Genomic DNA, 26,316 nt, shown 5'->3' with positions numbered 1-26,316 from the left:
ATATTAGCCTGTGCTTTTATTAATCAAATAAGTTTAGAAAAAATCTATAGATACAGTTTTAGTGAGGAACTGAAGTTCTGTTCTGTCTTTAAATATTCGTTGTTAACTTAAACGCAATCTTTTGCTATTTCATCAGTAATTTTTTGTATGGATAAACTAAAAGAAAAAAAAAATAGAGAAAAATCGAATGTTAAAATCGTGGTAAACCGGCTGATGTCGTATCATTTATTAAGGTCTCAAACCGGAGGTGTGTGTTAATTTTCAATGTTGAAGAAAAATCGGTACGATAAGGTTTTCAAACCGGTTAAGTGTGCGCATTTTGGTCTTTTCAACCGGATTAGGAGGGACAAGAATGAGTCCATCGAGCTGTCTTCGTCAGAAACAGAAAGAGTCTCTTCTTCAATCCAATCTTTTTACAACATTAGGCTGTTGAGACCTGAAATCTCTAAGGAAGAAGAAAGAATGAACGTAGACGAAGAGATTCAGAAACTGGAAGAAGAGATCCATCGTCTTGGTTCTCGTCAGACCGATGGCTCTTACAAGGTCTCTCTCTTTCTCCTCAAATCTTGTTGGATCTCCCTATATCTGGAATAAATCTGTATTATTTCATTTTCAATCAACAAATACTCTTATCTGAAGAATCAAGATCGTAACATTTACTCTTTTCTCTCGCTCAGATCTAACAAACACAGTTGATTGATTCTTGATCATGAGGATTGATTTGTTCCTTTTGAATACAGGTGACGTTTGGAGTGTTGTTCAATGACGATCGATGTGCCAACATCTTTGAAGCATTGGTTGGGACTCTGAGAGCTGCCAAGAAACGCAAAATAGTCGCATTTGAAGGTGAACTTTTGCTTCAAGGCGTTCACGATAAGGTTGAGATCACTCTCCGACCAACACCACCGCCACCGCAAGCTGCTGCTGCTACTGCAGCCTCCTCCTAAGTTCCCATTTCTGCTTTTAATCTTTATACTATTGAGTGTAATGAAATGATAAACTTGAAGATCAATGATTCCTTTGCTTCTCTATTGTCATGATCACATTGCTTGAGCTATATTTTTAAGTTGTTGCATGTAGTAACAAAGTCACTATTAACAAGAAAGATTTCTTCTCTTTTTCTGCCATATAAACTGAAAATACACAAAGGAAATACAACAACAGCTCTTACCACGTTTCTACCCAATATAGCAGCAATCTCAGAGAAACATACATTAATTTACATATATATATATATATATATATATATATATCTATAAACTTGTCAAGCTTTACAATCTAAGTTTCCTTTCTGATCAAAGACTCTCTGGCGTGTTAAATCTTCCCCCAATTTAGGTACCTTTATCCAAGCTCCAGAAGAAAAAGCGAGACCGTGGATCTCTATACTGGTCCAGAAAGACCTGAACTTGAAGTAATCTTATCTTAGGCACAACCGATCTCATGAATCTGCATATAATTAAACCATTTCAGTTATACCTTTCTCAGTACCGACTTCATATCTACTGTGTATCTAGGAGTATACGTACACAATGGTTACAGCCAGAAGAAAACCCTTCCTCGATTGTAGAGCAGAATACAACTAGGCTTGAAGCCTCAGGCGGTTGAAGAACATCACAAAGTGATATTCAGGTGCCCAATAGACGAATCCAACTACAGGTCCTCCTTTTACATACTGCATTAAAACCATAATTCAACAATCACACAAAACATGTCATTTATTTGAGTTTGAATCCATGGACAAGTTTGTTTTAGTATATTGAGAGACGAAGAGAGGAACCTTGCCATCGAGGATAACAAGCTCGCCATCTACCCATCTCGGATTACGAAATCCAGGATCAGCAAGCCTACCTTGTCCTTTATATCTGGCAATCTGCATTTTGTAAGAATAACTCTACTATGAAGCGACACAAACAACAACTCTAAACGAAAACCGAGCTTAATGATAAACTTGAATTAGTGTTGTAAGGTAAGCACACCACTCCAAATTCTTCGGGGATGAGTCCTTTATGTGGGAGCTCATAACGTCTACCAATCTTTGCCCGAAATGCAACCTGTCATGGATAAGACTGTGGTAAGGCACTCATCATGATATTGCAACAAAAGAGTATTAGGGAAGAAGAAAGATATCGAAAATAAGCGAGTGTGCATTTATAGATCCAAGTGACTATTGCATGATAATACTCCTTTCCTGTGTAGGCAGAAAAGTAACAGCGTTTTTTTTAACTAGATTGGTAACACAGTCGTTTGAGTACGCAAATTTTTGACACTGACCATGAAAACAACAAGTTTTCATATTTGTCTTAATACCTCATACTAGAACAAACATAAAGCTAACCTTCCCAGCAGGCACATACGGATCTCCAGTTAATTTCACAGCTTCAACATATTCATAAAATTCGATATCTGTTGGCTTCTTAGACTCCTTTCCACCTTTCCACTGGCCAAATTTGCGTTTTAAATGGATTACTTCTGATGTATATAGCCCATGTGCGCCAATATAAAGTCCTGGATAGATAAGTACAAAGATAATTAAAATCCAATTCATACTGTGAGAAAATTTGTATTTCAGGTAAGGGTTACAAAATTTAAAGTATTCTATCGAGACGACTCACTTGTCATACCCAACAAATTAACTTCTAACAGCTGAGAAATCAATACTGATAAATTTACAATAGCTTAGGAGCCATCAATGTCAATTTCTATGTTCTTTCGAGAGAAACAAAACAACCTCCACATTCAATCAATTACTCACTCACCGTCTAGGGGATCTAGTGATGGTGTCACATCAATGCGACGAAATTTTGTCAAACCCGACAGCTGTTGACGGTTTTGAGCCTGGCTGAGAGTGAGGCTTAATAGCTCCCCAACATCCTTAAGCATCTGCAACGTGAATTTCTAGATTAAGCTGCGACTCCTTTTCTGCAGTAAAACAAGAAGAAAATAAACACAGCAAAACAAACCTTGACAGAAATCTTCTTCTCTTTCTCAATTGATTTGGCCAAATCACCCATAATGTTTTCAATCCTACGTCTACTCTGGCGGCTACCTTTCCCATCAACTAGTGTAGTACCTTCTACACCCTTAGACTCTTTAACGTTTAAATCTTTCTCTAACCGAAGATAAAACGAAGAATTCTCCACAGATTCCAGATTGGCAGGGGATCGAAGTGACTCTTTAAGAGGTTGGTTTCCAGAAAGTCGATCAACAATATCGCCTATCACAAATTTCACTGCGATTTCCCTTCCTCCGTTGTTGTCAATGATTTCATCCGTCACAGATTCCAATTCAATGTCAGCATTTTTTTCATCGATTTCAGCCTTAGTGTCATCTTCCACATCTATATCTTCTATATCAAGATCGTTCTCTTCATCTTCTTCATCAGCTATCTGCTCAATAACTTTTGAGATGAAATCCTTATCCACCCTTCCAGGCGCAGTTACTTTCATAACCTTAACCTTGACCCCGGGAATCATATCTCGCAGGAAACTCTGGAAACCAGAAGATTCCTCAAGGAGATCAGAATCATCATCTGAGTTATCACTCTCTTCATCTTCACTACTCTCAACTGCAAGATTACCAGTATCTTCCTTCCTTCCAGGTGAAGTCAAAAACCTACCAGGAGTCAAAGTTCTGGAGGGCATAGTTGGTACGTCTGGAAAAATCTCCTTCCATTTTAAGTACACAGCCTGAAGAAACACACATCCCAATTTAACATCGAAATATATTCTCCACCTAGATATTCTAGACACATTGGTCTTGAGATAACGTAGAGAAATCACACTTTGCTATCTACTCAAAAAGGTCAGCTTCCTATAAAGAACCAAAATGAAGTAAACTCCCAATTTCATCGAATAAACCGGAACATAATTCTCCAATGAATACCCCAATCACTCAAATTGGACACTATCTAAGTAGGATTAAGGAGGAAAAAACCTGCTTTTTGTAGTTCCCTTTCCCATCAAGTGTCAGAAAGATTTCAAAAAGAGGAGCACCAGCAGCAGATGTACTAAGTTGCCTGAAAGAGAGAAAGGATTGTTATATAGCACAATCTTTCAAAACAACAAAGGACCTCGAGAAATTTGGCGTTTTGATACACAAAACCCACACTGCCACAGATAAATCGATGAGTAAAGAAGACAGAAGTACCGAGGATTATAACTTCTTGCCACATATCTTCCATGCTCTGCAGTAATTTGAACAATAAGACCAAACGGATCTTTGACATCTTCCGAAATACCAGACCACCACCCTACCTGCAAGCCATATAGAGAAAACAATGTAACACCAATAAGAAGCTAAACCACAGTTATAAAAGAAACGAGAAAAAATACAAATAATGAGCTCACCAACCCAGCACCAGCTTTGTCTCGCAAGTATACTGCATCCTTGTAACGCTCTTCTAGAAGAGCTCTCTATGACAAATACAAAAATGGAATCTTTCAGAATCAAAAGTAAGTATCCCAAACAGTGTTGTTAGAAACTATAATCACAACTCGAGTTATTACATAAAAAGTGGACATGACTTTGCCAACAGCATCATTAGTAGCAGTAGCTGCAATTGCCACCTTTAGCCTCGCAGCATCTTCATAGTCTTCTCGTTTAATGGCTCGATTCAATTGCGACTGTACACCCCAAAATACAAAATCCCCGCATTAGAAACATTTCTTCAGGACTCTTAACAACAATGATAGATACAATCATCAAGAGGAAACCTTTAAGACGGAGAGAAGACGGTCTTGGTCATCAACTTGATCGAAATGCTTCTTCCAACGGTCCCAATCCCAATCATCATCAATCTTCTCGACATTCTCCGATCCTTGCTCACCATCATCGTTATCCAGAGTAGCGTACCAGCTCAAAACCGAATCGAAGCGTTTGATGGCGCTCTTGAGAACATCCTGAATCGCAGAGTCCCATCTAGGGTTATCATCGGAGGAAGAGGAAGAGGAAGAATTGCTGCCGGAGGAGGAGGAGCAGCGACAGAGAGCGGTGGGATCGGGGAGACGATGAGGGTAAAAAGATCTTTTGGAGGAGGGAGTGAGTCTGGATGACGTGGCAGAAGCGGCAGGGGAGAAGGCGAGATTTTGGGACGGCGGGGTGGATAAGGAAGGCATCGCCGGAGAGATGTGAGAGCGTGTGGTGGTGGAAGAAATCGAATATAGTTTTGTGTTGTGTGGACGATGATGATGATATGGGCTTTTGATTGACCAAAAGGAATATGTGACTCGTGACTGACTTATGTGTTATGTGGTCATGTCCGTTTATTAACCAACCAAACCGCAACGTTTATTTTATTTTTGGTATGCGGATCAATTCGAACGGAATGCTAATCCAAAAAGACCAAAATTTCTAATTTATAGTCCAGTTTTTGAGTAAAATTTTAGCGTATTCAGACTCAAATCTCTACATAATACAAAATTTTGGAGATTATTGTAGATGAAAGTGAAAATTAGTAGTGTGTTACGGCAAAAATTGTTTGTTGTGGTCTTGGGTTTTGGTTTTAGAACTAGAGCTAGAGCTAGAGCTAGAGCCAGTCATATATTTGTTAGCCCATTGACTTCTAATGGGCTCTATAGGATTATTTAACCTCACTAAGAGGAAGCTAGGTCGTATCCATGAACATGTTACATGTGACTAGACTGGAGTGTTGTAACCACTCTCCCAAGTGGTTCCCATCGACTTCATTAACTCTACTTTCTTATAAGTACTAGTAGATTTTATAATAAAAAATCGTAATGTGGAGCCCTGAATTATTTAGAGAGAGCAGTATGATGTGGTCATGAATACTAACTGATAGAAATCGCATACCTGTTAGCATTACTGCAAAAATATCTAGAAAAATAGCATATTTCTAAACATTACAACAAATCAACAATGACGTTTTTTTTGTTTTTTTGTACAACACTTAATGATCTGATATATAAAAATAGTAAGCAGAGTTAAATATTCCCAAAGAAGAAAGAAGAAGAATAAAAGACAAGGCTTGAACGTCCGGTGAAAGAAAGAATTCAGCTTTCCGCACTAACCACTTCTGAATCCTAACCAACAAGCTTCTCCATTTCGTTTTTCGCGTCTCGATTCCAAATTCCACTTAAGACGGCGGATTTTCTCACCGGGAAATTGGTTTTAGATGGATAGGACTGAGGAAATCGAAGAATCCCCCGCCGGACCTTCTTCCGGATCCGCGAAATTGAAGCTCGGAAACAGAGCAGATCCTTTCCTTGTTGTTTGTAGATGCTTCAGCCTCGTTACCTCTCTCATCGCCATTCTCTGTGTTGTCGTTAACGTTCTCGCTGCCGTTCGCTCCTTCCGTGACAGCCACGATGTATAATCTCTCTCTCTCTCTCTCTCTTTTTCCTCTCTCGCTGCGCAGGCATTAGATTACTTGAAGATGATCTCTGTGTAAAGCTTTTATCTTTTCCTCTCCGAGCAGCTCTTCGATGGAATATTCCGGTGTTATGCTGTGGTGATTGCTTGTTTTGTTGTTCTCGTTGAGACTGAATGGGGTTTCATTCTCAAATTTTCCAAGGTTTCGTATCTTTTGCTATCTCTTTCCTTTGATTTTCTAACATGAATTGATTCTAATTTTGCAAATCTGTTTACAGGTTCTTGAATACTGGGCTGGTAGAGGAATGCTTCAAATTTTGTAAGTACATCTATACAGCTTAGTAACCTTCTTTTGTACCTCTTGTGTTGGAATGGATCGTGTTGTTCTTTTATGATGTGTTTTTTGAGTGCTGCTTCAGCTAATTCCAGGCCAGGTACTCAAAAATGAGACCATTCCTTGGTTGCTGTATGATTTTATGTTTTATGTATATATCTTTACTTTGTTCATTTCAGTGTTGCTGTGATGACAAGAGCTTTCCCTGACTATATGACTCAAAAGAAGGATCTCCTGCTTCTACAGAACATCGCAAGCTACTTGCTTCTTGCTTGTGGTGTTATCTATGTCATTTCTGTACGCTATCACCATTCATCCTATTATATCACATCTGCTTATTCCCTCTCTGCTCTCGCTTATTGTTGAATCTTTTCGTATTAGTTTGTGCCTTGTGGTTGCATCTTGCTTATAAGAATGCATTTCACTTGAAAACGATTCTTGGTTTGTTGTAAGAACTCATGTTGACACTTTGTCCCCAGACCTTTAGGATCACTTGGATAACTCCCAACTCTGAACAATAGATGCTTGATGTGGTGGTTAGCGAATCTGTAGGGCTATTTCTAACTTGAAAAATGAGCTTCTTGGGCAATCACTTCCTTTGTTTTTCAATATCTGAGTTCCCGTTTATGTTTTCACTGTCAATCTTTGATCGTTGTCTGAACTTCAGGGAGTTCTCTGCATCGGCTTTCTGAAGCGTGCTCGACAGCAAAAGGAAGTTTCAAGAGAACAAGCAGTCAAGGATCTTGAGGCAAGTGTCAATTGATAGTCTATCTGCATCATTATTATCATCACTCAAATGGTTTCTAAGTCATTGACCCTTATTGCAGGAGATAGCCCGACGCAAGGAAGAGTTGGAACAATTGCTCCTGGAGCATCAGAGTAGAGACGAAGACGTGTGAATGTGAATGGACGACGACATCAGTTTCTTTTTGTATTAAAGCATTGTGTGAGCTCTCGGTTTTCATCCTCCCACTTGGATAATAACAGCAGATTCTTTTGTTTTTTGTCTGTTGAAAAACAAAGCTTTGATACTGGTCGTATAAGAGACGAGCACTATTGAATATAAAATTTGACATGATATTCATTATGGGCAAAGAGATTAGAAAACCATAAAAATAATAATCGCATTAGATTGGCGATATTCATCTTCATTAAAGTATCAAGTTTTTGGCTTGGCCATCACATTTGAACTTATTAAGATGTTTTCTTTGTCGTCTGAGCTCCTCTCATCATCAGATAACACAAGAAGAAAGTCATTATAACAAGAGGCAGCAGTTGAATCTCTACTTTTGTTCACTCTTTCGATCGATGCTGAATCAGACTTGATTTCTCTGCTTCCATGAATCCCTGAAGATTCTCCAGTAACTATAAGCTCATCGTCATCATCATCTTCTACTTTCATCTCAACTTCATATGAATCTTGAGAATCAGAGACGTATTCTACTGAAACAGCTTCTTCATCATCACTGTCCTCAATATAAAGCATGCATCCCTCTTTTCGCAATGTTTCTATCTCATGACCAGTGGATTTCTGTATGTCCATTTCCAAATGGTCCTTTTTCTCACAACTTTCTTGCACTTCTTCCTGGTTTGAGAAATTGTATAGAAACATTATCAACATAAGATACTTAGCAGTAGAATCTAAACTGAAGATATAGAAAATGAAATTTTACCACAATAGGTGACATGAAGACCTTTCGGAGCTTAGAAGACGGAGGGTCATAACCTCCGCTGTAAGAAACTTCTTTGCTAAGAATCAGATCCGGCGAGCAAGTCTTCGTTTGGGAAATGTCTGTAACGGTTGATGAGGAACCATCAAATGGTTTTATCCAGTTACAGCACTCAATCACATTCTCACTTTCAGTTTCTTGATCATTCCTGTTGGAAACTCCACAATGAGGTGGTTCACTTTTGGAATTAGCTGGAAGAATACTTGGATCATGACCTTTGTGGAGGTTGTAAAGCAATTCTAAGATGTTTCTACGCTTAAGTGAAGCTTCCTTTGCAGGAAACCAATTCCTAGTTAGCTGAAAAGAAGCAGAAAATAAATTAAACCATCTCATTCAAATCACTGTTTCTCGGTGGAGTGCTTTCATATCATAAGAAAACTTAAGTTGTAAATAAGATTATAAAAATTTGTTTCAATTTTCTTAAATATCATTTGTGAAACAGATAAAATAGTATTCTCAAATGCATGTTTCAATAGTCACATTTAATTTTAAGAAAATAGTAAACTAACAACGATCTGCTTACTATGGCATAGTAAATTCAGTATGTCAGATGCAACTTCATCATATTCAAGAGATGGAAACAAGACTACTTACAAAATTTGCCGATCTTGAGATGAGGGATGGATTGAATTTAGCAGGAGCTTGAGCCACAAAAAGATCCAAATAGTGGAGCAAAAAGAGGCCACAGTCAAAAGAATTCTCTTGCTGCGGGAGCTGAATTTGTGAAATGAGGCAATAGCATCAGAAAAGGCACTAAAGAAATTCACAAAATCCACAATGGTAATATCAGTTGACTCCACTAGAATAGTAACATGCTTTTCGAAAATAGCCTACCGACCAAAACTGATTTGATATGTGCCTTCTATCTGACCTCAAAAATCAAGATCATTTCATCCTTGTTAGGAAGCAATACCTCAAGTGAGATGGACTGCATATTTGGAGCTCTTGAGGAATCATTTGTTGTGTTTTCATGCCTCGCTTTCCACTCTTCACGTAGGTAACTATGACCACATGATGGACATTTAAATAGTTATGATAAAATCCATATATTTGACTAAGCATGCTAAGGAAAAGTGGAAAAACGAAATAATAAAAAGATGTAAATGGGTAGAAAATTAACAAAGAGTTCCGGTAGAAAATTAACAAAGAGTTCCTATAGAAAGAATCAATCATCAACTGGAAACCCAAACACTCCTAAGCCAGCTTTGATCTCAAACAAACAAAAAAATAGATCCAACCTCATATGCATAATGTGCATCCAACACTGAAGTAACTAGTAATAACTCTCGAGACTAATTCAAAAGTATCACGACTTAAAATGGTCTCCTGAAACCCAAATGTCAAGAACAAGTAAAATGTAATGGCAGTGAACTTTAATGAAACGTGTTAGAGCATACCTCGGAAAAATGTTTATAAGACCACCTTTGTGGCTTCCTTTAATTGAGTCCAGATGCAAGATGCAGGGAACCCTTTGTGGGTTTTCGACTTCATCATCAAAAGAGTGAAAATTTACTTATAAGTTGTAAAACTAAGTCAACAAGCATAAGAAAATAACAGAACGAGTTAATCTTACCATGAGAAGGAACCAATTCACCGGGATGACAGATGATAACCAGACTCCAGTGAAAACTGCAATCAAATGCAAGAATAAGTCATCTTAATAGCGGTAAGAAAAAATAGCATCTGTGTGAAATATATTTTCACCTGCAGTTTATAGGAATAAATATATAATCTTTTTCAAAAAGATCCACATTCTTAGTCCACTTCTGCACACGTTGGTATGCTTCCCTTCCTCCACACGTGCTAGGTGTACCTTTGTCTAAGTTAGCCAGCTTCCGGAAAAAGAAACAATTGAAAAAGTGGAATCTGCCCCGTTCCTTCGGTGAAATTCGATTCTTAAGGTACCTGCAAGTATCAAACCCAACTTTACAAGCTGCTTCGAACTAGGTTATGCATGGAAACGGTAAATATAAATGAAAGCAAATATAATATGACAAGCCTTGCTTTTGGCTTGTAGGCATTCTCTGCTCTACAGATACTGTTTTTATTTCCTTCTAATGTTAAGTTAATATGGAAAGATAGTAACTTACTTGATATAAAAATCAATGATTGTATCGTTGATGAAACGTCTTGGCTTCAGAAGCTCAATGTCTTGCTTCCTAACTACTACAGCATCTGGCTCTCCTTGAGGGTAAACTAGATCTTCAAATGAATCAGCGAGGCTGAAGATCGGAATACAAACAGCACATATCAAGAGGTAAGATAAGGTCATAAAATAACATAAAAGAAGAGTACATCCCCAAACTGTCAGATTACATTTACCAAAGAACATAATTATAAACCGCATTATTCGAAGATAATTATAGTTCATACTCACTTGGTGAGTGAAGTTCCCAAATCATGTCCACTAAAAGCAATTTCCTCGCTCTCTCTGTCAACATTCAACAACGACAAATTAAAAGTTAGAAGTTATAACCCACCAGATAGTTTTCCTATCTTCGTAACTTCTTTCTCCCAAAACCCTTTACAGGATTTAAAACATAAGTGATCCTTGTTAAGGAAAAAAGCTTTTCATATGTTGATTCGTTCAGCATCCAAGAAATCTATTTAGGTAACAAGGAAACAGTTGAAAGCAAGAGAATTTTTTATATGATAGCACATATATATTTTGTCCACTATGTCATCAATTCTATTAACGATGTGGAAACAAAAGAAATTTATATAGATTTCAAGACTTGAGCAAAAGACCAGTTATATCATATACCACCAACATAATAATGATGGAAGGAGAGGAAGTGGGGAGAACTGCAATGTATATACCAACACAATGGTGCCAATAGTATTTCTAAGTGACTTACGTTATGGTGTCAAACCAAATATTCTTGTATCTCGAGTCCAACGATCTGATGGTTTCTACTTCTTTAGACCATTTAGGGTCATACACGGAAAATTTTAGGAGATCAATTCCTGTCAGCATGAGTACAGATGTTAGTTAGACTAGACTTGACGTTGTAAACATCAAAAACTAGCAATAGAGGGATTATGATGTGTATGCCCTTCTTATTCAGCTAACGATTTAAGGAACCCCCTCGCTTGAAAACTCCCTTTGCACTTAAGCCACACAAACATAAACAAAAGTGAACTTTATGGTAGACCTGAAATATCTTTCGCAATATCAACTCCTTCAGGCTTCCTGGACTTCAGAAGGACGTTAACAAAGGCAGTCTCAACCTAAAAAATACAACTCAAGTATCATTAAAAATACAATTCAAAAATACAACATAAAATGAGGATCTTACAGAACTCACCTCTAAACACCACTGAGACTCAATTTTGATGATATCTTCTATTGTCCACTGACAACTAAAGGTCCCTTTAGTTGCATTTACTGAAGAACTTTCAACATTCATACAGTTGCGTGAAAATGTTAACTTCGAGTTTGTACAGTATATATCTCCATATATAATAACATCAGGGATAATAAGAACTTGTGCATTCTCGGGATCCTGTATGTGCAGAAAAAGAAAAAGAGTATGAGTTACTGTCTGCATATAAACCCAAGTGCATAAGCCTTGAGACAAACAGCATATCAACAACTTTTCAGAGGAAGTAGAGCTTATGCTTTTCATTTTGTTCGTGATCCTTAACTATCTCTAGTTAAAAGAACAGCATATACTCGAAAAGACTTACAACTTCATGTGGATCAGAAGCAGGATTTGTGGCTTCTCCAGTTGAAACTAAAAGAATTCAGCAGTTTCTTTAGAGCAAGCAATTTTGAGATAACAAACAGGAAATGATTACTGAAACTAAAGATAGAGAATACTAAAAACCTTCATCATTTTCCGACAGAGATGATGACGTTAATGAATCGATTCCAATCCTTCTATGGGAGCCATTGGAGATAACATCAATCAGGTCACTCTGCAATATATTGTACAACAAAAATTAGAAAATTTCTAGCCATTCTCATTCCTTGTAATAACTCCATCATGACTGCATGACAAAGGCTCACATTTCCATCTCCGCTGAGTTCACATCTTGACGGTTCTTCTTTTACTGGGACTGCATAAACCATAATTGGTTATTTCTATTCTACCACACACACTAGCATCTGAAAATTTGGAATTCTACACAATTTTCATCATTTGTAGTTGAGAACTGTTCTCCAAGATATAATTTTCCTACTATTACCTTCAACATCAATAACAATGTGTTGCAATACTTTACTCTCGCTTTGGGTATCCTTCGCAACTGCAATAGAAAGATATTAACACAAAAAATAACATATTCCTTCTCTTGTGTTACCATGTTAAACTTGGGGAAATTCAATGAGAAATAAGATCTTCCTTCCCAAATATTTTGCAGGACACAGCCAAAAACAAAATTCAATGAGAAATTCAGAGAAGAAACACTCACAGCATCGAAGGAATTCATACTTATCGATGGCGCAGTGGTGTTTTTTAGTAACTGGGGAATCGAATTTGCGAAGGAGTTTCTTCGACTCCTCTTCAACACGGTCATCCTCGTCAGAGTAATCAAATACATCAATCGGTTTCCGCTTACTTCGGGATTGAACTGACCGGAGAGTCATCGGCGCCAGAATAATACTGAGTTACAGTTCCGACGGGCTCGAGAAGGTCCAAAGCGTATTCTGTACCAAAGAGACGGAATTTTGAATTTCGATTCTGTCTAGTTAGGTTGACTTTTCGGGAATGACCACAGATTTTCAAAATTCAATTGCTTGTCTATCCGGTTCGACCGGTCATATCCGTCAAACCATTAGTTGTTCGTCTTTCCGGTTTTTTATTTGGCAAACCATGTATCCGGTTTGACCGGGAAATTCCATTTTGGAGTTTTTGGTACAGCTGTGACAAAATAATGATCATAATTTTTGTTTGTTTTATTTGGTGTTTTGGAGATTATTTCATATTTCATAGCTTTACACAAAATTTATGTTGTTACATCAGATTTTATAATATACTTACGGTGGTAATTGGTATTTATAAGCTTAAAATGACATTTAAAAGTTTGGTTATAGACTTAACATGTGTATTAGAGTTAGATAGTTTTGATTGTTGAACTAACTTCAATAAAAATCCTTGAATTGTCAAAATAATCTATTAAACACACATTAAGTTGAACTAACAATAGCTCAAGCCAACCATAAAGTACACCTAACCAAACCATATATGATATTTGAATAAAAGGTCTTTGTTATCCATAGAGACTCTTGCCGCTATATAAACTCAATCGCATATCTTTGAATTTCTCATCAACACAAAGCAAGCAATACAAGAGAAGCAATTAGAAAGGCTTAACCATAATTAGAGATTCACAACCAAAGCAAAATGGCATCATACAAGCTCTTCCGCATTGCTTTTCTAGTGTGCCTCTCTTCCTCTATGATGATCAACACTTGCTCAGCCTCACGCCGCCTTCTCCAACAACAACCTCTTCCTCAAATCCCAAATCTGCCTATTCCAACAATGGGACTACCTCCATTGCCATCGACGTTGCCACAACCGTCTTTACCAACTCTCCCCACAATGCCCACTGCAATGTCTCCATTTCCAATGCCATCAGCTTTGCCACAACCAAATCTTCCCACCATTCCCACGGCAATGCCTCCAATGCCAACTTTGCCTTCATTTCCAACAACAATTCCTTCTCTTCCGACTAATATTCCATCCATTCCTTCTCTTCCAACTAATCTCCCATCCATTCCCTCTCTGCCGACTAGTCTCCCATCCATTCCGTTCTTCTCTCCCCCGCCTTCTGCAACTACTTCGAGTCCTTGAACTATCATCACTTCATGTGATTGATGATGTATATTTTATTATAAGATTGTTGTAATTAGTTGTTTCATTGTGGTGTGTTTTTGTTTGTTTAATTACGCATACCCCCGTTTGATGATTTGTATTTTGTACCTTTAATTTCCTTTTGATTATTAATATGTTGTATTTTAAATTTGTTTGTGGTTTGTTAAAGTGCTTACTTGGTTCTTTACTCATAGTAATATATAAAAAAATTGGTGACGTTTGATATATACACGTATAAGTTGGTATAAGTGCATGATTTTTAGTTAAAGTTGCAGTAAAACACTATCTAAATTCTTTAAGTTTATATGAAAATTTCGGGTTGTCAATTTATCAAAATAAATACATATTTCTTTCTTAAAAACTTTCTGAACAAATTTAGAAAATAAAACAAGACGCATGTGTTAGTCGATGCTAAAAACTGCCACAAATGTTGGCGCAGATGTGATAACGTTCGTTTTTCAAACATGCAATGCATCAACATCTTTGGCAAATAAAGTTAGCTTTATTTTGCCTCACGAGTTTCATTTCACCCATGTCATCTGATAAAAACCATTCTCTTTCTTCAGTCTTCACATTCATTCACTCTTCCCATTCAAAACATGACTAAACGCAGCGTTTCAAGGAATCTAGTTACTTGCTTAGCCTCCCCTAAGTTCTCCTTGAACGTCTTGTGTCTTGTCGTCACAGTTTTTGTTCTTCTTCAAATCTGGTCATTTCACATTACCCAACAACCCATTTTACTTCCTCCTTCACTATTCACATATCTAAAAGAACAACAACAAGAACCTGAACAAATAAAATCTGAGAACGAGACGGCTTACTTGGTGGAGAAACTACGTGAGTCGGTAACATTCCTTCCCCTGAAAGACCTTCGTTTTTCAAACAAACCACTTGAAGGTCATACTTGGTTTATGAGCTCTCTCTACGATAACCAAACAAAAGGTGAGGTTCAATATCAAGAATTTCCTTCGGAATCTTCGAAAGGAAGGCTTTTGTGCTTGAAAGGGGTTGATGAGCATGATGGATCATGGAACTACTATGCACTGGCTTGGCCTCAAGCTCTTCCTGTCAATGCCAGTCTCCAGGAGGGATTGACATTTGTCTCGTATAATCATTACGATTACGGTAATATGTGGCATGGACTGTCCGCCATGGTCCCATTTGTTGCTTGGAGCTTAAGACACCAGTGCGAAAATCCTCAAAGATGGGTTTTATACCATTGGGGAGAACTCAGGTTCAAGATGGGGAATTGGTTGAACGAGATAATCACAGCGACTTACGGTCAGAACACAGAATTTTTACGGTTTCGTGATAAGAACAGGCCGGTTTGCTTTGAGAAGGCGGTTGTTATGAGACATAATGAAGGTGGAATGTCAAGGGAGAGAAGAATGGAAGTCTTTGATCTCATTAGATGCAAAGCCAGACACTATTGTAACATAAGCTTGTCCGAGACATCAAAATCACGAATAGGTATGACATTGCTAATGAGAACCGGACCAAGATCATTCAAGAATGAGTCAGCCGTGATCGATATCTTTAAGAGAGAGTGTAAAAATGTAGAAGGGTGTGAATTGAAAGTTTCTTATTCAAATAATCTAACATTCTGTGAGCAAGTGGAGCTGATGAGAATGACCGATGTGTTAGTATCACCACACGGTGCACAACTTACTAATTTGGTTCTAATGGACAGAAATAGTAGCGTGATGGAATTTCTCCCTAAAGGATGGCGTAAGCTTGCAGGAGTTGGTCAGCTTGTGTACCAATGGGGAACTAGGTGGTCAGGAATGAGACATGAAGGCTCGTGGCATGACCCGGATGGGGAAATATGTCAGTTTCCCGATACTGATAGGCGATGTATGTCGTCCGTCTATAAGAACGGTAGGATCGGATACAATGAGACTTATTTTGGCGAGTGGGCAAAAAGTGTTTTGGGTAAGTTTAAAGAAAGAAAGATGGCAAATGTTGTAGGACGCAAACACAGTTATGGTTCGCTAGATGGATGTTGGTGTTGAAATAACAGAGTATGTAGCCAACTGCTCTTTAATGAAAAAAAAAAGCTAAAGGTAAAATATGAAAAGAAAAAAAAAATGTTAAATTTCTAGTTCAAGATCCAAAAATTATTCGGTATATAGTACTTTATATCTATTTCAGCTACTATAGATCTAGCACGAAATTCGACAAACATGATCAATGACTCATAGCACAGGAACTATAACAAAGACCAGTGGCTTAAATTATATAAATAGTTCGAGTAGATAATTGTATGCATCTAATCTAAGTCAGAGTAGTGAACTTATCTTTGAGATGAGAAAAACTTCTCGTATTAAAAATTGTAAAACTAAGAGAGAAAAACGGAGAGAGCACGTGTTGGTTACTTCCAGATCTTCCACGACTATATTAACCGTTGACCATATATGTTCCTCACAAATTTAGTTCCATCAAACTAAACAGATTCTGCCTCACTCTATTTGATTCACAATGACAACTAAAGCTAGTGTTTGGCGAAGGCTAGTTACTTGCTTATCCTCTCTTAAGTTCTACTTGAACGTCTTGTGCCTCGTTGTCACTGTTTTTGTTCTTCTCCAAATCTGTTCATTTCAAATTACTCAACGTTCTCTTTCACTCCCTCCTGCACTCTTGACGTATCTGAAACACAATCATGAAGAAGTATCAGAGAACAAGACGGCTTCCTTGGTGGAGAAGCTACGTGAATCCGTGACATTCCTTCCACTCAAAGACTATCGTTTTTCGAACAAACCACTTGAAGGTCATACTTGGTTCATGAGCTCTCTCTATGATAATCAAACCAAAGGTGAGGCTCAGTATCAAGAATTTCCTTCAGATTCTTCGAAAGGAAGGCTTTTGTGTTTGAAAGGGGTTGATGAACATGATGGGTCATGGAACTCCTACGCGCTGGCTTGGCCTGAAGCTCTTCCTACCAATGCCATTCTTCAGGATGGCTTGACGTTTGTCTCTTACAATCAATATGATTATGGTAACTTGTGGCATGGACTAACGGCAGTAGTTCCATTTATTGCTTGGAGCTTAAGAAATCAATGTGAAAAGCCTCAAAAATGGGTTTTATACCACTGGGGAGAACTAAGGTTCGGAATGGGGCATTGGCTGAGCGAGATAGTCACAGCCACTTACGGTCAAGAACCGGACTTTTTACGGTTTGTTGATGATGATAAGCCTGTTTGTTTCGAGAAGGCGGTTGTTATGAGACATAATGAAGGTGGAATGTCAAGGGAGAGAAGAATGGAAGCTTTTGATCTCATTAGATGCAAAGCGAGGAATTACTGTAATATCAGCTCATCTGTGGCATCAAAACCGCGAATCGGTATGACATTACTATTGAGAACCGGAGCCAGATCTTTCAGAAATGAATCAATGGTGATTGATGTCTTTAAGAAAGAGTGTAAGAGAGTAGATGGGTGTGAAATTAGTGTTTCATATTCGAATAATCTATCATTTTGTGAGCAAGTGGAGCTAATGAAGAAGACCGATGTGTTAGTGTCACCGCACGGTGCACAACTCACTAACTTGTTTCTAATGGATAAAAATAGTAGTGTAATGGAGTTTTTCCCCAAAGGATGGCTTAAGCTTGCAGGAGTTGGCCAGCTTGTGTTCCAATGGGGAGCTAATTGGTCAGGGATGAGACACGAAGGCTCTTGGCACGACCCGGTTGGCGAAATATGTCAATTCCCCGATACAGACAGGCGGTGTATGTCCATCTACAAGAACGCTATGATTGGATACAATGAGACTTATTTTGGCGAGTGGGCAAGAAGAGTTTTGGGTAAGTTTAGCATAAGAGAGATGAAAGAGCTTGCAGAGTGCAACCACAGTAATAGTTCAATATTAGATGTATGTAGTTGATATTCAATGTAAAATCTACATTATAACCATATGACAATTTGATGAGGCAGGGTCAGTTCTAAGTCTTATGGATTTGTTTTGTTGATACAACAAACATGTATTCAAAACTAATAGCAACAAAATGGTAACCATATCAACCGTTTCCTATTCTTAATAATGAAACCATCAGGGGTAAATCTATAAAAAGAAAATTCAGTCAAATGATATGCAAATTGTACTCGTTATCTCTATTGAGTTTCCTCCTATATAACTCAAATCCATCAGAGAAATAAGTAATCAAATAAAAAACACACTACAACTAATTGAAGAGCTCTTTTATTAAACACTATGGCCTCATCTAAAATGTTCTTAGTCGCTTCTCTCCTCATGGCTCTGATGTTCTCCTCTATGATCACTTCAAGCCGCGCTGCACAACAATTTACGAAGAAACAAACGTTAAAACCGAAGTATTTTAGACCGCGTTTCCCTCAATTTCCGAGACCCGGCTTTCCGAACAATCCAGCATTACCCAGTTTTCCTCAGTTCCCAAGACCCGGTTTTCCAACTAATCCCATGCCTTTCCCTCAATTCCCTAGACCCGGTTTTCCGAGCAATCCTACACCCGAGTTTCCTCAGTTTCCGGGGCAAAGTTTTCCAAAATTCCCATTCTCATCTCCTTTCTCTCAATATCCGAAGCCCGCAATGCCTGGATCGCCCGTTACGGCCCTCTCTGCTCCCCCTCTCTCCCTGGAACTCCAACTTCCATCCCTTAAGTTGTCTCCTCCAAACTTAATGGCATATGTGAAGATTATCATCAACATAAGCTAACTAACTATATACTGGTGGCTGTAAGATTGATGAGTATTGACTGTAACATTATTCGGTTTTACAATTTGTAACATAGCTATACTATTGCAAAGTCATAAATCTAATAAATTGCATTCAATTATGTTGGTGTATTAAACTTTTCTTATCTCTGTAATGCATGCCTCCGATCTCACTACAGTGGCAAAATGATTATATCTTAAAGAAACACCAACCAGTTCATTGCACAAATGTGGAATTTAAACGAAACAACTGAAAGATAAAACAAACATTAGTCCCTGCCTCAATAAGACAGAAGAAGGAAAATGACTTCAACACACAAGTGGAACAAACACATGATAATCCCAACCAAAAGGGGTTTGATGTTTCTCTATAAATTATGAAAAAAAACTCTATGAAGATTGAGATAGTCGTAAGTCAAGACCAAACTGACCGGTCTTTAACAGCGATTCCACTGCCTTCCTTCTTCTTACCTCTGCTTGCTGCATAATCCACTGTCCATTTCTCGAACGTACAATCAACAAAATTATAGTATCCACCATGGAGAGACAGTGAACCTTGCCGCACTTTCTCTTCTATCCACGGGTACCCAAGCAGCCTTTCTAATGAATGATTTATCGATGCCTGCAGGTTTTATATTGAATATAAGTTCACTGATTCATATAAGAGACCGCTGATTTGCCAAAAGACATCACCTTTTCACAATGTTGGCACTGATGATCAAAATGGAGGTTTGAAGCAACAGCTTTTGTGCTTTCCTTTGCCTTCTTTCCCACAACTACCCAGTTGTGTATGAAACTTCTGTTACCAGGGAAATGCAATATGGGCAAAGTTCAACAACAATTAATGGATTTTTTCGATAGATTGAATCAAGAACTGGTAAAAACCTGGAATCTCCTTCGTCTTCCATTTTCATTAAAGCTTGAATTCCTCCACACCGGCTATGACCAATGACTAAGATGTTTTCCACCTACAAGTTTATCAATGAGACAAGAATTATAAATGAATGTATCTACACATTGTGTCTATGCTGTTTATGTTGCCTAGAGATTTGAGTTAAGTGAAAAGACAAACTCTGTAGAAAGCTAATTTCAAGAAACAGAACAGTCTAAACTGTGAAAAATGCTCTATTTAAAACGTGAAACACTATAAGAGATAAGATAGATGCTTACATTAAGAGTATTCACAGAGAACTCTAGAGCAGCTTTGGTTTCAGTAGGTCCAGACTTCACGCAACAGGCAAATGCAAATATATCAAAATGTGAACCAGGCCATAAAACCAAAATGGTAGTCTGCATTAAATGTTATACCTCATATGGAGGTACTAAATTTGCAATGTTACGAACAGTGAATGCGTCACCCGGTTGGAATCCCAGGACAGCAGAAGGACAAACTCTAGAGTCTGCACAAGCAATCACCAGAAACTGTTGCTTAAACTGTTAGTAACAATTCCTTTCTCCAGACAAAATTCAAACCACAGAAGATATCTCAAGCCTTCCATGAACAATAAAATTTCGTTGAAGAGTAAAGCTACCTTTGGAGCTTGAGCATCTGCCAGATTTTTGTAGTGTTCAAAGTCATCCCTGCTCAAGAGAATATCATCAGGTGAAGAAGAAAGGAAATAAGTAATCTATTAACCATTGAAAAATGACAATTGGTGGTACTCTGCAACTTACATGTACTTAAGCTTCTTGAAGGCCAGGAACCGCTGTTTCATGTCGTCAAATACATCAGTGTTGTTTTGTCTATCAATTGCAACCCCATTAGCTTCCTGAGTCAGTCCAGGTGTCTTTCCTGAAGCCATCACTTGCAAGTTTGTAGCTTTTCTTCTGCAAACACCACAAAAACATACTAAATCTGAACATTTGATTATTATAAAAACATCTTCACTGAGATTTTGCCATTTGAAGCATCACAAAAAAGACTCTTCTTTTCAAATCTTATAAAAGACACACTACTTATAGAAACCTAAGAAACAAAAACATAAGCTGTACAAACAAAAAGGGTCTTCAACAAAGTACAATGCATCACCAAGTGATTTCTCTAAGATTCTTATCATAGATTCTCTCACAACTATATCATAATTACGGATCGTTATCCCAATTCCAAACTGAAAAGTTAGTAAAGCCAAGAAATTACCTGAAAGAAGCTGGAATTCTCAACTGGGTTGTCTTTAAACTGTGATTGGGACCAAAGATCTGAAATAAAAAATGCAACAGAGTTAAGAAAACCAATAGTCAGAATTAGATGAAACAGTGTGATAGGGAGGGGGGGAAGAAGAATTGACAACATACCGCTTGAGTTTGGAGATTAAGGAGAGACGTGGAAGAAAAAGGATCATGGGAGACAGAGAAGTGTGTGGGAGTGGCTGCCATGAAAAAGGTCTAGAGAGTAAAGTTGGGTACTTCGAATCTGGATCAATAAGGCACAAGGCATCTGAAGAGTGTTCATCTGAAAAAACAAGAAGGCCTTAAAAAAATTAAATATTGATTTATTTAATTTTGGTAAGAAGTGGATGTGAATGCATTTCTCCAACAAAGACGGAGAAACCAAAGTTTTTGTGTCGTGTCAGTTTTGGACCCCACCCCACAAATTCTTTTCCCAAAACCAAATTCGCTTCATGAGAAGCTAACTAATGCAAAAAAACTCTTTGATGGAGGATTTGGATTAAGGGTTAACATGATTGATTTTATGGAAATTTGCTATAGGTCAAAGATTCATAATTCTAACAAGTAGCAAACAACAACAAGAATAACAACAAGAGTTTAAGATCAAAACTTAACATGTGATTTTACTTCCTAAACTATGTTTGTAAATGCATGAACCTAGATTTTATTTGATTAACTCACATGTACAATACATGAAAAGTCCAAAACAAATCTCACCTAGGGTCAGAAAACTGAAAATGGAAAGAAAAATTGACCTAAAATTTATCCATTTTTAGAAGTCATCTTATGTTCCGTTCATCTTAACAGTTCTGTTAAATCTAGTTTGTCTGTTGTATTCTATGTCAAAAACAGCATGAAGTTAATTTCAAGAGAAATAAAACAGCATGATTTGTAAGCAGACAAAAAAAATCCCCAATTTCACAAAAGAAACCCTAATTTAGAGGATAAACATAAACCTGCGACAATGTGACCCCGGACGATTCGACCTTTAAATTACACGAGAAGGTGATAATTTTACATCAAATCGATCTCAATCATTTGCATTAGTATCATTCAGTTCTACACCGACACTAAATCATAAACAAAATTCAAATTCGGAAATCAGAAATCTTAGAAAAAGTTATAACATGAATCTAACCTAAATCTGGAAAGAGGAAGACTTCTCCTTGAAGAAAGACATATAGGTGAATGTTCTCTGAGAAATAGAAGTGTTCACGTTGAAGAGGAAGAGGAACAAGAGTTTTACACAACAATGATCGATGAAGACGAAGATTCTCTTTGTCGTTTTTACCTTCTTTTAATGAAACGCAGCGTTTCATATAGTTAGTGTTAGAGATCCACAACGCCAAATGTAAATCCATTCACATAAGACAGTTGAATCTAAAAATAATTAAAATCCAGATGGTATTTCTTGAGGAACAATAAATAAGTAACATACAAAACGAAGTTTGGTGTATATTTATACTTAATCCACAAATCCAGAGTATCTAAGCAGAGTAGTAGAAGTTGTCAAAACTCTCTTTTAACTTTACAAGAGTGACTAGCTTTGATAATCGTAATCTTATATCACCTTCATACATATGAATACAATCTATATCTTGTTGGGTTTGATTTGATTTTCTTCTTCAAGAAACTTACTTACTTTATGGACTTCTTGTTTTTATTATTAGCACTGAAGCTAGCTAGTACTACTTTCCACTGTAAGAGATAGATCTCTTCAATAAACTTGACCTCCCAGATCCAATATTATTGCCTCTCTTCAACTTCTCCTTTTCTCTACCCACAACAACTTCACTTACCCTTAAACCCGATAACGAATCCAACGACACTGATCGTCTCACTCGCTGTTGTTGTGACTCACCATGATCTCTACTAATATTACTAACAAAGCCATCTCTTTCTTCCTCGATTTCTTCATCGGTATCATCTCCATTTTCTTCTGGAATCATCACACTTATCTCCTCTAGCCCCTCACTATGATCATCAATCATTGTGTTGGCCTCAACGATAGGAGCACGACAAAGCGGACAATTGGTGTGTGATCTAAGCCAAGTATCAATACAATAAAGATGAAAAGCATGTTTACACTTTGGTAACAATCTAAGCGTCTCTTCTTCTTCGAATTCGCTTAAACAAACGGAGCAATCAGTTCCTTCCACAACACCATCTTTTTTACTATACTGACAAACTTTGATGGAACTTATAACCGTTGGATTCAACCCTATGGTTCTGATATGCCAAATCGGATGATCAACAATAACAGGTGCTGGTCCATCAAAATCCCAATTCCTAGCTTCTTCCATACTCCATCTTCTTGATGTTGTTATTGATCTTCTCCTCCTATAGTAAAACTTGAAGCAGAGAACAAGTAAAGTAAGGAGAAACAGAGTTGTGATGATAGATGAAGCAGAGATGATCAAGATCCTCTTTAAGTTATCGTCGTGGTGGATCTCTGCAGGTGGTGAAAGACCTGAAATTACGACGATCTCGCAGATGGAAGGACACTCGTCAAGACAATAGGATGAACAGTATCCTAGAGTTTTCAACTCTTGGATGCAATTATTTTTACAGAGAGAGTCCGAAAAGGTTTCTTTGGGCATATCCTCCAACAGAAATCTGTGAAGGAACCTCATGATCCTTGCTTCAAGATCATCAATCAACAAGCAATGGAGAAAGAGGAAAAAGAAAGAGAAAAGAAGATGAGAGTTGTCTTCGTTTTTGTTCTCTCTCTTTTGCTTTCTTTCTTTAGAATCAAGTTTGGTCAACAAAAGTAGGTTGACGGTATCTATCATCCTAATTTCACCAAAATAATTGATTTTTAAATGTTGGTACAAAATAAAAATTATAAGCTTTACAAAAAAAAATTAAAACAAGTGACCGAAATTTCTTCAGTTGATTAAATTGAGAATCGAAATATGTATTAATTGTTGCTTGAATATATATGTTTTGGTAAAAAGAAGCATATGCACCATCACGTAGTCGGTCTAATATTAAATTGTATTGATTAGGTTTAAAAGGGTTAGGAGTAGTTGTTGACTTATTGGCTTGGTGTGTGGTTGTGGTACAATGATGCTTATCTATATTACGAAGTTTTATTTGGGTGGTTTTAATGTTAAGTTGTATCAATCTAAAATTTGTATCAGTCTTTATTAAAAAAGTTGGCAAAGTGTTTTGGACCAAAATGGTTAAAGAGAGCAATAGCGATATCTGTGGGCATATTCTCACCTTGTCCCACCACACAACAAACTGCGTCCACTGACTAGTCGTTGTACTTGTATGTCTGATCTTCTGATGTGACTTTCGTATATATGCATGTATATGGACTTCTTCTTCTTTTTTTTTTTTGTCTAAATGCTTAATGAACCGGTAGTGTATTAACCGATATTAAGTTCGTCTGATTATGGTCCAGCTAGTATGTCTATTTTATACACTAGGTCATGTGTAAAATTTACATAATGAAATTTATTATCATAAATCAAATAATGATGGGTTGGTAACATTGTATCATAGCAAAAAAAATTCTAAAATTGTTTCCATGTAATAAAAAATGAATTGATGTTTTTCTTCTAATTTGCACACCAATTGTGTGACTCACAAGGGTCCATCCTTCGGTGATGTAAATTTAGCGGATTAAGATTCTTTGTGGTATAAATATAAACCGGCTTAAACACTCCGGTTTGTTTTAGTTATGTCTATATAAAACCAGATTTATTTCAATATTGAAAACAAAATGTTAGAATAATGACTCCAACAAGTACAACATTTAGTGGACCTAGCTAATGATGTGATGGGTAAACAAAAACAAGTCATAGACGCATGCACATTCTGATTTGCGTACATACAACACAGTACATAGAGATCTAGAATCTAACGGTGGTGGGACCAAAGCAGCTAAGACCCATAGCTTTCTCAAAGGATGTCTCAAAGGGTGTGGTGGACAAAGGTTTGGATCTGATGGAAGTAGCCGAAGATGAAGACGTAGGAGGAGAGGGACGAGATGGGACTGTAATGGTACGGACGCGAGCCATTGCTTCTTTGTGGAGTAAGCGGAAAAGGTAGTTCCACCGAGCAACGCCTTGGTCTTTTAGCACTTCCACGGCTGCGATCGCCGTCGCCACCGCCCACGAAGCTTGCTTTCCGGCATTCATCTTCTTTTTTTCTTTTTCTTTTCAAATTCTTCTTAAAACAGTGTGTATTGATCTTTGGACAATGTGTTTGGAGTTTCGTGGAGGATTTGGTTTATAAAGTGTGGAGTCGAGAAAGTGGTACATAAACGAAACAAGAGGCTAAAGAAGCCGCAGGAAATTTGGGAGCTCGTGGTTTTCATTTTCTCATTTTAGTTATTTACTTTCTTTTTGGTCATAAATTAATTATCTAACTACGAGGTTAAAATAGAGATAAAAAATGGATTATTTATGTGGTCAGATGTTTAATTGCTCGTTTTGCTAGTTCAGATGTTTACTTTAGGTGTTCAAAATAAAAAAACACAAACATATTTTCATTAATTATATCTTCCGACCATCAACCCCATTTTGCTTATACTACAAGACCTAAAATCCTGATAACATCCATCATCATCATTATTCAGATACTAATACGTTTTATTAATTTTTATAGCAAATCCAAATTCTGTTGGTTTCGTTCCTTTTTAAGCCGCCGGAATGGTGTAACCTATAACAGATTCAAATCCAAATTATTATATGCTTAACAATTACGAAACTATAATAAGAAAAGCAAGAAAGATACTTACTTCCACATTTATAACCGGAGGGAATCTTCTTGCCGCAAGAACGAGCAACGTAAACCACTTTGTCCATATCAATATAGTTCGTAACATCCCTTGAAACGTAGCGGCAAGCACAAGGTACGTCAATGGGACGGATTAGAGCACAACAAGACCGAGACGGCGGCTGAGAATTTGGTCCGGCGTTGCTGACGTAGCGTTGACATTCGTTCATCAGTCCCGACAAGTTAGCTCCACAGACCTGGGCTTTTGCCACGTGGACGTTGTCGGAACCGATCATGAATAAAGCTATTGCTAGAATAACCAATGTCCTTATCATGCCACTTCCCATCTCGTTTTATTTCTTTCTGTGAATAGTTCGTTAATTTGTAATGAAATCTATGAATGCGAATATTTGGTCCGACGAGAGATTTGTATATATAGCATAACGTTAATACTATGCTTAGTATTGTAACAATTTTTCTTGTTACTTTTGTAGTGGGAAGCAACAAGGCGAGGGAGTCTATATTAT

The 26,316-nt window shown here is 37.5% G+C and overlaps 12 protein-coding genes and 2 long non-coding RNA genes across 22 annotated transcripts; 6 read left to right on the top strand and 8 right to left on the bottom strand.

The window, feature by feature from the left end:
* Positions 1 to 184: 184 nt before the first annotated feature.
* AT4G33640 (costars family protein) lies at positions 185 to 1,126 on the top strand (the record flags this gene model as incomplete). 2 transcript variants are annotated; one of them, NM_001342226.1, is made up of 2 exons in its annotated part: positions 185 to 543; positions 741 to 947. In NM_001342226.1, the coding sequence occupies exons 1-2, from the start codon at positions 265 to 267 to the stop codon at positions 945 to 947; spliced, it is 486 nt and encodes a 161-aa protein (NP_001329390.1). In that variant the 5' UTR covers positions 185 to 264. The 2 variants fall into 2 exon arrangements, with proteins under 2 accessions (NP_001329390.1, NP_567930.1); NM_119520.4 differs by having other exon boundaries at positions 280 to 543; positions 741 to 1,126.
* On the bottom strand, positions 522 to 761 carry AT4G08805. The gene has a single exon (NR_142230.1). It is a non-coding gene; the product is annotated as an other RNA (long non-coding RNA).
* On the bottom strand, positions 1,096 to 5,382 carry EX1 (UvrB/UvrC domain protein (DUF3506); the record flags this gene model as incomplete). 3 transcript variants are annotated; one of them, NM_119519.4, is made up of 12 exons in its annotated part: positions 4,713 to 5,382; positions 4,506 to 4,622; positions 4,347 to 4,412; positions 4,147 to 4,253; positions 3,934 to 4,015; positions 2,961 to 3,686; positions 2,757 to 2,880; positions 2,336 to 2,505; positions 1,977 to 2,051; positions 1,778 to 1,870; positions 1,527 to 1,672; positions 1,096 to 1,446 (listed from the first exon to the last, which is right to left on the bottom strand). In NM_119519.4, the coding sequence occupies exons 1-11, from the start codon at positions 5,112 to 5,114 to the stop codon at positions 1,580 to 1,582; spliced, it is 2,055 nt and encodes a 684-aa protein (NP_567929.1). In that variant the 5' UTR covers positions 5,115 to 5,382. The 3 variants fall into 3 exon arrangements, with proteins under 3 accessions (NP_567929.1, NP_849488.1, NP_001328575.1); NM_179157.3 differs by having other exon boundaries at positions 1,097 to 1,400; positions 1,477 to 1,672; NM_001342225.1 differs by lacking the exon at positions 1,096 to 1,446 and having other exon boundaries at positions 1,580 to 1,672; positions 4,713 to 5,232.
* AT4G08795 lies at positions 3,120 to 3,465 on the top strand. Its single transcript, NR_142229.1, has one exon. It is a non-coding gene; the product is annotated as an other RNA (long non-coding RNA).
* A 549-nt stretch (positions 5,383 to 5,931) lies between the features above and the next one.
* AT4G33625 (vacuole protein) lies at positions 5,932 to 7,766 on the top strand. 3 transcript variants are annotated; one of them, NM_179156.3, is made up of 6 exons: positions 5,932 to 6,325; positions 6,434 to 6,529; positions 6,606 to 6,646; positions 6,841 to 6,958; positions 7,329 to 7,409; positions 7,489 to 7,763. In NM_179156.3, the coding sequence occupies exons 1-6, from the start codon at positions 6,131 to 6,133 to the stop codon at positions 7,558 to 7,560; spliced, it is 603 nt and encodes a 200-aa protein (NP_849487.1). In that variant the 5' UTR covers positions 5,932 to 6,130; the 3' UTR covers positions 7,561 to 7,763. The 3 variants fall into 3 exon arrangements, with proteins under 3 accessions (NP_849487.1, NP_001329604.1, NP_001119110.1); NM_001125638.1 differs by having other exon boundaries at positions 5,952 to 6,325; positions 7,492 to 7,748; NM_001342224.1 differs by having other exon boundaries at positions 5,937 to 6,325; positions 6,841 to 7,409; positions 7,489 to 7,766.
* On the bottom strand, positions 7,718 to 13,080 carry AT4G33620 (Cysteine proteinases superfamily protein). Its single transcript, NM_001342223.1, has 17 exons — positions 12,808 to 13,080; positions 12,583 to 12,642; positions 12,404 to 12,453; positions 12,222 to 12,312; positions 12,082 to 12,128; positions 11,700 to 11,897; positions 11,547 to 11,622; positions 11,250 to 11,358; positions 10,769 to 10,822; positions 10,482 to 10,613; positions 10,096 to 10,296; positions 9,965 to 10,020; positions 9,789 to 9,876; positions 9,305 to 9,392; positions 8,986 to 9,105; positions 8,335 to 8,688; positions 7,718 to 8,246 (listed from the first exon to the last, which is right to left on the bottom strand). Exons 1-17 carry the CDS (start codon positions 12,980 to 12,982, stop codon positions 7,821 to 7,823), a joined length of 2,325 nt encoding a protein of 774 aa, NP_001320126.1. The 5' UTR covers positions 12,983 to 13,080; the 3' UTR covers positions 7,718 to 7,820.
* A 520-nt stretch (positions 13,081 to 13,600) lies between these two features.
* Positions 13,601 to 14,447, bottom strand: AT4G33610 (glycine-rich protein). Its single transcript, NM_119517.3, has one exon. It carries the CDS (start codon positions 14,195 to 14,197, stop codon positions 13,850 to 13,852), a length of 348 nt encoding a protein of 115 aa, NP_195087.1. The 5' UTR covers positions 14,198 to 14,447; the 3' UTR covers positions 13,601 to 13,849.
* Positions 14,448 to 14,770: 323 nt separating this feature from the next.
* Positions 14,771 to 16,283, top strand: AT4G33600 (uncharacterized protein). Its single transcript, NM_119516.6, has one exon. The coding sequence runs from the start codon at positions 14,810 to 14,812 to the stop codon at positions 16,220 to 16,222; it is 1,413 nt and encodes a 470-aa protein (NP_195086.4). The 5' UTR covers positions 14,771 to 14,809; the 3' UTR covers positions 16,223 to 16,283.
* A 366-nt stretch (positions 16,284 to 16,649) lies between these two features.
* Positions 16,650 to 18,177, top strand: AT4G33590 (uncharacterized protein). Its single transcript, NM_119515.3, has one exon. It carries the CDS (start codon positions 16,689 to 16,691, stop codon positions 18,087 to 18,089), a length of 1,401 nt encoding a protein of 466 aa, NP_195085.1. The 5' UTR covers positions 16,650 to 16,688; the 3' UTR covers positions 18,090 to 18,177.
* A 151-nt stretch (positions 18,178 to 18,328) lies between these two features.
* AT4G33585 (uncharacterized protein) lies at positions 18,329 to 19,139 on the top strand. Its single transcript, NM_001085020.5, has one exon — positions 18,364 to 19,139. It carries the CDS (start codon positions 18,417 to 18,419, stop codon positions 18,894 to 18,896), a length of 480 nt encoding a protein of 159 aa, NP_001078489.1. The 5' UTR covers positions 18,364 to 18,416; the 3' UTR covers positions 18,897 to 19,139.
* On the bottom strand, positions 19,050 to 22,423 carry BCA5 (beta carbonic anhydrase 5; the record flags this gene model as incomplete). 3 transcript variants are annotated; one of them, NM_119514.4, is made up of 10 exons in its annotated part: positions 22,200 to 22,423; positions 21,188 to 21,344; positions 21,033 to 21,091; positions 20,570 to 20,722; positions 20,428 to 20,476; positions 20,204 to 20,317; positions 20,066 to 20,119; positions 19,781 to 19,863; positions 19,589 to 19,694; positions 19,050 to 19,517 (listed from the first exon to the last, which is right to left on the bottom strand). In NM_119514.4, the coding sequence occupies exons 2-10, from the start codon at positions 21,266 to 21,268 to the stop codon at positions 19,311 to 19,313; spliced, it is 906 nt and encodes a 301-aa protein (NP_567928.1). In that variant the 5' UTR covers positions 21,269 to 21,344; positions 22,200 to 22,423. The 3 variants fall into 3 exon arrangements, with proteins under 3 accessions (NP_567928.1, NP_001031784.1, NP_001328574.1); NM_001036707.1 differs by having other exon boundaries at positions 20,428 to 20,479; positions 22,200 to 22,314; NM_001342222.1 differs by lacking the exon at positions 22,200 to 22,423 and having other exon boundaries at positions 19,311 to 19,517; positions 21,188 to 21,476.
* On the bottom strand, positions 22,387 to 23,925 carry AT4G33565 (RING/U-box superfamily protein). The gene has a single exon (NM_119512.8). The coding sequence runs from the start codon at positions 23,851 to 23,853 to the stop codon at positions 22,750 to 22,752; it is 1,104 nt and encodes a 367-aa protein (NP_567926.4). The 5' UTR covers positions 23,854 to 23,925; the 3' UTR covers positions 22,387 to 22,749.
* An 827-nt stretch (positions 23,926 to 24,752) lies between these two features.
* Positions 24,753 to 25,517, bottom strand: AT4G33560 (Wound-responsive family protein). The gene has a single exon (NM_119511.2). It carries the CDS (start codon positions 25,207 to 25,209, stop codon positions 24,922 to 24,924), a length of 288 nt encoding a protein of 95 aa, NP_195082.1. The 5' UTR covers positions 25,210 to 25,517; the 3' UTR covers positions 24,753 to 24,921.
* A 22-nt stretch (positions 25,518 to 25,539) lies between these two features.
* Positions 25,540 to 26,308, bottom strand: AT4G33550 (Bifunctional inhibitor/lipid-transfer protein/seed storage 2S albumin superfamily protein). Of its 2 annotated transcripts, NM_001085019.2 has the most exons (2): positions 25,812 to 26,308; positions 25,540 to 25,732 (listed from the first exon to the last, which is right to left on the bottom strand). In NM_001085019.2, the coding sequence occupies exons 1-2, from the start codon at positions 26,134 to 26,136 to the stop codon at positions 25,710 to 25,712; spliced, it is 348 nt and encodes a 115-aa protein (NP_001078488.1). In that variant the 5' UTR covers positions 26,137 to 26,308; the 3' UTR covers positions 25,540 to 25,709. The 2 variants fall into 2 exon arrangements, with proteins under 2 accessions (NP_001078488.1, NP_195081.2); NM_119510.3 differs by having other exon boundaries at positions 25,618 to 26,234.
* Between the last annotated feature and the right edge of the window lie 8 nt (positions 26,309 to 26,316).

This window comes from Arabidopsis thaliana, chromosome 4, assembly GCF_000001735.4.
Source record: "Arabidopsis thaliana chromosome 4, partial sequence".
Lineage (NCBI taxonomy): Eukaryota > Viridiplantae > Streptophyta > Magnoliopsida > Brassicales > Brassicaceae > Arabidopsis > Arabidopsis thaliana.
Note: the sequence above shows the minus strand (reverse complement) of the source record. Positions and strands in the feature narration are given on the sequence as shown.